Source organism: Lolium rigidum, chromosome 6 (genome assembly GCF_022539505.1).
Source record: "Lolium rigidum isolate FL_2022 chromosome 6, APGP_CSIRO_Lrig_0.1, whole genome shotgun sequence".
Classification (NCBI taxonomy): Eukaryota; Viridiplantae; Streptophyta; class Magnoliopsida; order Poales; family Poaceae; genus Lolium; species Lolium rigidum.
In genome coordinates this window covers 241460250-241468548 of record NC_061513.1, presented here as the reverse complement: position 1 = coordinate 241468548, position 8299 = coordinate 241460250, and the positions used below count along the sequence as shown (strand labels likewise).

The following is an 8299-nucleotide window of genomic DNA, read 5'->3' as shown; positions in this document are numbered from 1 at the left end:
AATTACGGAGTACTGAATTCTATTCTAGTCCGTTTGCTAGTATTTAGAACAAGTGCAAAAGTGCTGCACACCTAGTCACTTGCATGTGCAAGACTTCCATACCACTAGAATAAAATGCTGCGTGGCATGCTAGATATCCAAATTGATCTATATCTAAAGTCGAATTAAATGCAATCAGTAGGCCATAGTCCAACAGAGCAGTACACATAAATCGGAATGTTTATCTGTGAAAACAGAACGCTAGTACACTTCATTTAGTAGCAGCGACAGAAATATAATTGACAGTTGTAGTTTAAGGGAGTGCTAGAGGAGGAGAGATCCATGGACATGCGGAACACGGAGGCAGAGGCAGCAACGCCGTTCTTGGATATGGGGCAGGCGGCGAAGAGGCCACCGCCACCAAGGGGCACTGCCTGGCCAACAAAAGGCAGGTTCTTGTTGTGGACCTTCTCCCATGTTTTGTTCACCACATGGAAAGCGTAAGCGCCCACCATCAGTTCTTGCTGCGGGGAAAGCAAGACGTAGGAGCCCATGGCCGCGTAGGATGTGACTGTAATTTTGGGTGGGTTGCGGAAGTCATGAGGGTTCAACCTGGCAGGGAACAAGGGTGGTGGTGGCAGCATAGTCCAGGGCAAATCGCCACGGTCCCGGGAGGGGACACCCTCATTGGAGCTGAGGGATTCGAACCATGGCTCGTTGTCGATGTGGGGCACCACCCGGGGGCGGGGTGAAATGAATACAAAGAAATTCACATCTAGATTTTTTTCAGATTTTTCGAAACTTTAAAATATATCCATTTATTTTTTGAAAATAAAGAGCTACACGTAACTCGGCCTCTATTTGCGGTTTTTGGTGACTTGGTGAGCAATTTAGTGGTAGCAACAAAATAACAAAGAAACAACTGAAATGAAAATGTTGTCATATTAAGTGACGCTAAATAGTCCTAACATAACTACTATATTAAACCTGAACTACTTCGATTTTTGATAGAATTTTGAGCTTAGTTGAGATTTAACGTGGTGACAACCTCCATCCATCAGTTTTTTTGTTGTGTACGATTTCGGTGCTCTCTACGATTTCAGGGCCTACTTTCCCTCTTGGTGTTTGGAGACGTGATGTTTGTGTGGCCGTAGCTGCCAGGCTTTTCGGGAAGTGGTAGGCCAGTTCTATTCGTGCACTGTTGATGGTCAAAGCGGCACCGATGACCATGTTCCACCGCATGGCTCGACGCGTGCCTTCTCCATATCTCATCTTTATCTCTCTATTTTTTCACCAACCCTCACCGTCCTCTCCACCAAATTCCACCGGCATCCCCCTGCTTGATCTCTTGCCTACCCAATCGCTTTGTGTTGGCCGGCGTCCGCGCGCTGCTCCTGGCCGACGGCGGCGCGCTGCTCCGGGCGACGATGACGCGCTATAGGAGCAGAGAGGAGGATGCCTGGATGCCGATTCAACCGCTCAAGATCAACGGATCTGGGGAAGTCGAGCGGCGGATGGATGGATTTGCCTCATGACCGGCGCGAGGGGACGCTGCCTAGTTCATATTAACTGAAACTCGATTCATAGGACACAGATGGATACTGCTAGTAATTTTTCATGGTAAGTAAACCCAATAAAGTGCTCATTTTCGAAAAAAAAAGTAATTTTTCATGGTAAGTAAACCCAATAGTAACATTCATATTAACTGGAACTCGATTCAGAGCAAGAACAATAGTATAGCCGGCAGTCGGCTATAACAATTTGCCACATCATCTATAGTCAATTTATAGCTAGCATGTATAATAGTAAGCTATAAAAGTGTAGTACTTTTACAATATATGGCCCACCTTTTAGTCTCACATAGTGCCTAGGAGCACGTGCTAGAGCTGGCTATTAGATAGTAGCCCACTTCTCTTCTCTCTCCTAACCTCTCTCCTCCAACTAAGCAAACTTATAATATTTTATCTCTTATAGCCAGCTAACTGTACCTTATTGTACTTGCTCTCACAGATACTCACAGAGATGGCCTCATCCTGAGGTGGGAAGGATACAACTGCTTAGCCATAAATTACTGGTGCTTCGAAGATGGAGCTTTCCGTAGGATGACTTGCTATTGTGTTGGTCGCGTCTTCCTCAAACAGCTCAATATTTTCCGTGATCCTGGGTCATCATAAAAGGAAGCCAGTCAATATTCAACAAGCCTTAGTTATTGCACTCATAGATGAGGGCTGATAAGCGCACCTAAAACGGAGCTAACAAAACATCTTAGTTCATGCACAGTTGCACGCCCTTAATAAGTCGTGGAGTTCAGGTTCAGTAGTAACACAACCTACAACTTGATGGTTCTCGTAGTAACATAATAAGCACTACATGGGATCGAAAGAACAAAACTCATTCCATGTAGTACAAAATGAGCTAAACTTGGAAAAGGAACAAATACCAGAACCATCCACGGTCGGCAAGTGGTAAACAAGCTATGTTACACCTGGTGTCCTACAGGCAATTACTTATAGTAGTATATAATAGTCGCTTTAGGTGTCTTTCTCTTAGAAGTGCGGGAAATCCCAATTCAGCGAAAATTAGAAGTGCGGGAAATCCCAATTCTAGGGCAGATAATATCATCCAAATGGTGGCTAATTGCAAGCATACTATGACCAATCATCCTGCCCAGGACAGACAAGTAAAACTAGGCTTGCAGCAACAGCATGATCTGCATAGTAAGCATCAAGGTTTTTAGGCGTTGTTATCTAGTCGGCTAGTCGCTATAAGGACGATACAGCACTGTGGAGCAGTTCCAGCCTGAGGCATCCAAGTTCGTGATACTTTTTGCGTATGGCGTCCGCCCTACCAGCTTGGCCTCACCGTACCGTCCATATGACGTGATTTTCGTTGCCATGCCCAAAACTAGATGCCATGAACGGGCTTTGTTCTCCTGCCTGGGACTACGGGATTTGGCACGGAGAAATGAAAAGGGGGTAGCTGACCAGAAACAAAGAGATGTGGCCATGCAGGGACTGAGGATTGGCGATGAAGCTGGGCAGGACGAGGTGGCCGAAACTTGGTCAGAAATAGGAGGCAGAGGCCACCATGATTGGGTAAATTGTAAAATAGACTGCAACACCTGGTCTTCTCCGGCGACCAGCCATCCGCACCAAAGATTCGGCCACCTCGTCCCACCCAGCTTCATCGCCAACCCTCTATGGCCACAATGATTCCCTCCTCACTCTTCCCGCCACCCCTTACCCTCCAGCTTCACCTCCAGCTCCAGATCGGCACATCAGCAAGCTGAGCTTCCCCATATCCTTCTCCCTGCTCTCCCTTCCCTCTCTCTTCTCGCATGTGCTCTGTTTCTTTTCTCCCCTCCTCTGTTCTGATTCTATGTACATGTTGCTCTTTGTTGTCATACAAACCACCAGGTATGCCTGTAGTCGTGTACAACATGTAGTGCATGGGCAACCACCAGGTATGCATGTAGTCGTGTACAACTTAATTAGTGCTACATGGGCAACCACCAGGTATGCATGTAGTCGTGTACAACATAATTAGTGCTAAGGTTTGTTGTCATACAATGTTAGATTATAGATTATGTCAATGACGTAGTGATTTAATTTGCTTTCGTACAAAGTTAGGGTCGATGATGTTGCCTCGCCACATGCGGTAAGTGTTATAACGTTATGAAGGAGATCGGTCGCCATAAAACGTATTGCGCCGTAGAAACCATGGTAAGCATGTTTTATTGTGAAAGTAAATAGATTTCTAAGCACCTTCGATTACTTTGTGTAATATTGTTCTTTTGTTTTTGAAGTACATCCAATTCATGTCAAGCTTAACTAATTCTAATTCAGGCTTTCCCCGACTACTAGTTATGCTTATTCCAAGATGCTAATTATCAACATACTAAGTATGAAGTGATAATAAAAACTACAATTTGTGGTCTTATGATGAACATTTCCTGAATTTCCCAACAGGAAGTACGAAATAAAGTGGTTGCTTTGGCTCTATCCCCAATATATCAAAAATGGTGCACTGCCAATAGTTGCAAAAACATTATGGTCTGTGGAAGCTAAATATTATAGCTTTTTACAGGTGACCAGGTTTGCAGAGAACCACTGCCATATCAGGTTCTGTAATGTTGCTAAACTTTCAGAAGTAACCCCAACAGGTTCTGTAATGTTGACAATTCACAATGTATTGCTTGCTACGTTCACACAAGGCACAAAAATCACTGCCCACAACTGTTTACAATGGGGTAAGTGCATGACTCAACAGAACCAGATCCCGAAGTCAATGAAATCAAGGAATTGCACATCCCTACTGCTGAATACTGATGCATAGTGTACAACTATTTTTAGGTGGTAGATCACATACCTTTGGCAGGCACTAAGCTGCCAGAGCAGGGTTTGTGCAGCACACTTTGTCAAAGCCACCTGATTTAATTACTGAATTCTATTCTAATCTGTTGCTGGTATTAAAAACAAGTACAAAAGTGTTGCACGCCTGGTCACTTGCATGTGCAAGACTTCTAGACCACTAGAATAAAATGCTGCATGGCATGCTACATACTCCCTCCGTTTTTATATATAAGGACACTAAGTATTCCATGCTAAAACTTTGACTAACAATTTAATTGATAAAAGATAAGTTATATAACACAAAAAACATATCATTAGAAACATTTTTGAAATATGAATCCACTGGTATGCTTTTGGTGACATATAATTCATATTATGTTGATCAAATTGTTAGTTCAAGTTCTACATCGAAATGCGCTGTGGCCTTACATATAAAAATGGAGGGAGTACTCAAATTGGTCTATATCTAAAGTCAAATTAAATGTGATCAGTAGGCCATAGCCCAACAGAGCAGTACACATAAATCGGAATGTGTGTCTATGAAAACAGAACGCTAGTACACTTGATTTTATTTGGTGGCACAAATACGTAGAAGATCTAATAATCTAGTAGCAGCGACAGAAATATAATTGACAGCTGTAGGTAAACAAAGTAGAAGAGAGATGCTTACATGGACAGGGCAGCAACAAGAGGCATGTCACATTCCAACAAACGTTTTCGGCCCTTAAATTTGCAAGTATGACCCTGTTCCTGCACTCGTGCTGCATCTGGCAGATCCTTAGCCTTCACACCCTGGGACTGGCGGGCCATAAAGATAGCCTCAAAGTTCTCCATCTGAAAGGTGGTCAAGATAACCTGAACCTTCTTCAGGCAGTTGGCTTTGCGACGGCTTGGACAGACAGATCCTAATCTGATGGAACAGAAGCTGCCCTCTCCCAGAGGGCAGAAAAGCGGCCATGGAATCTTGCCCTCTGATGTTGCCACCGGGAACTCTTGGATCGACAGCGAGGGAGTGCTGGAGGAGGAGAGGTCGATGGACATGCGGAACACAGAGGCAGAGGCGGCGACGCCGTTCTTGGATACGGGGCAGGCGGCGAAGAGGTCACCGGCACCACCACCAAGGGGCACTGCCTGGCCAACGAAAGGCAGGTTCTTGTTGTGGACCTTCTCCCATGTTTTGTTCACCACATGGAAGGCGTAAGCGCCCACCGTCAGTTCTTGCTGCGGGGAAAGCAAGACGTAGGAGCCCATGGCCGCATAGGATGTGACTGTAATTTCGGGTGGATTGCGAAACTGATGAGGGTTCAACCTGGCAGGGAAGAAGGGTGGTGGTGGCAGCATAGTCCAGGGCAAAACGCCGCGGTCCCCGGAGGGGACACCCTCGTTGAAGCTGAGGGATTCGAACCATGGCTCGTTGTCGATGCGGGGCACCACCCGGGGGCGGCGTGAGATGGCGTACACCTCGCCGCCGTGGGAGATCAGGACGGGTTCGTGCTTGGGGTACCTGAGCCGATGGCCCTTGAACGTCTTCAATGTGCTCGGCTCAAAGATGACGGTGGCCGCACTTGGACCGCCACCGACGCCGACGATCCAGGAGCCGTGCTTCGAATGCGCGGCAACGAAAGACATGCCGCGCTCCTCGCCAGGAAGCCTAGCAACGACGCGGGCGCGAGGCGGCTCGCCGTCGCCGCCGCCGGCGTCGATCTTGAGAATAGAGTAGGCCGATTGTTCGTCCGCGAGGACCGCCACAAGGTAAACCGGCTTAGCGAACTCTGCTGACGATTCCATGGTGTTGTCATCCGGCTTGAAGAAGTCGGCTGGTGATGCTCAAAAGCAACGCAATGAAAGGGAATTAGGGTATTAGATCGCACGGCACAAACGGCGGCGTCCTTGATGCTTATATATCGATCAGATGGGATTATAGCCATACAAACAGAGTATACGTGCTGGTCACGATGGTAGCTTTTGTAACGTTTATCATCTTCCCTCGATTTCAACCGGTTCCAACAAGTTAAGATTGCATATACTAACCTTTTGGCGGCGGCCGCCTTGGAGAAAAGCGCAGCGCCTCCACCTTCGCCTCCACCATAGATCGGTTCCTCCTCCTCCGACCAGCCTCGCCGGTGTCCGGAGGGGTGATGACCCGATCTATGTGTGGAGTTTTTAAGAAAGTAGTGTTTTTTACATATTAGATAAAGGTTTAGTAGCCGTCTTCTTGTTGGCATTCACCACGATGTCGTGTTGGAGGATTACAATTCTATATGTATGGGTCTTCAAATCTTACTTCACCAGATCGATTTTCGCATGTTGCCACAAGGAGAATTATCCTTGTAATATTTGTTCCAGCTGCTACGTCCTCGATAATGGTGATTTGCACTCGCGGCTCTCCAGCGAGGGTGCTCGGTTTTTTTTCTCCCTTGCATACTAGTGTTGGTACTCTTGCCAATGTTGATTGACTACTTCAATGGTTGCGTGCGCGCATGTAGCCTTAGCATTGCGGCTTAAGTTAAAAATATGGGGAACCTTCGTTTGTATTTTTAGGTCTATGGTTTGGTATCTGTTTTCGGCTGCCTTCGGAGAAGTACAACACTGTGTCATGGAAGAAAGAAGAATTTGAAGTTCTCGATGATTTGCTAGTTTCTTTTATGCTTTATTTTGTAATAGTTGGACTCAACTTATATATCTCTACCATATATTATTTGTTACTGTAAATATAAATATATGTGGTATTGATTGACAAAAAAAAAGATTGCATCTACTACATGCCTCAAACTCTGTAGTAATGGAAGAGGCTTTGTAAATATGTCTGCTATTTGATCCTTTGAGGGGTTGGTTTCAAATTCTTTATGTGCCACTCTATCTGGAAACTTCAATATGCTTGGTACGGAGGTGAAACACTGGATTTGGGGATAGATATGTAGTATCAATACCATCACACCACAATAGTGGAGGAGCTGGATCCGACGCGTGAACCACCTCAGTGTAAGGTCATTGTCGGAGAGCTTCCGTTGCGTCGGCTTAGGTATTCTCCTGGCCATGTGGTCAAGATTGGGAAATTGGGTGAGATCCTGGATCTCAAACCAACTTTCCCTCTCTATGGGGGTGTTGTTGACAAACGCTAGGAGACCATTGGTACCACCCGAAGCTTTCACGTCCTTGATGTAGAACCATCTGGCATTCCAGTACCAGATGGATTCGTGCGTGGACATTGGCAGAAAGATTCCTTTCTCCTGAAGCACGAATGTTATGCTCCCACTGTTATACAACGCCCTGTCCTTGGGTTCCTTCTTGATTCTGTAGAAGTTTTGGAAGAGGTGGAGATCTGGTCAGATCCCTAAGTGTGACCTTCGCAAAGAGTTACAAAGTTAGAAAGGATGGTGTAGGCGTTGTGGAAGATGTTGTGCGCCTGCAACCCATACTTCTCCCGCACCTCCAAGAAAAAATCGGAGGGCGGAAGCGACAGCCCTCCGAAAGAACATGGAGTCCCCATGTGTGATTTTGGTAATTGATGACAATCCCTATGGACTAAATGGTTGCATAGAAGAAGAAGAAGAAGAAGAAGGAGCGAGTTCTCGTGCACATCTTCAAGACATCAACAATATGAAGAATGAATACGGTGGTGTGCAATGAAGAAGAAGGATGAAGATAGAGGCATGAACAGAAGAGGAGGGATGAGGATGGAGCTTGCATCCATATGGTGGTCATGGGTACATAAAGATATGCCGAAGAAGAAGCATCCCATGATGGTTTATGGGGGAACAATTCACAAGACTTCATCAAGCAAGCACAATCAAGAAAGACGTTCCACCTTTGATATGGTCTAAGCCCTAGGGGAGGCCCGATCTTCACGGATTTGGATGGGATTCGTGGGGGAGGTGGAAGAACACGAAGAACACGGGTAGAAAGCGGGGTGGATCGAAGATACAAACGCAACACACATACACAACCGGTTGTTCTTCGTTGGCCCG

At 46.0% G+C, this 8299-nt stretch overlaps 1 protein-coding gene across 1 annotated transcript; it reads right to left on the bottom strand.

Moving 5' to 3' along the window:
* Positions 1-254: 254 nt before the first annotated feature.
* LOC124663873 lies at positions 255-7821 on the bottom strand. Its single transcript, XM_047201524.1, has 6 exons — positions 7693-7821; positions 7270-7561; positions 5002-6148; positions 2052-2139; positions 1336-1414; positions 255-754 (listed from the first exon to the last, which is right to left on the bottom strand). Exons 1-6 carry the CDS (start codon positions 7819-7821, stop codon positions 255-257), a joined length of 2235 nt encoding a protein of 744 aa, XP_047057480.1.
* Between the last annotated feature and the right edge of the window lie 478 nt (positions 7822-8299).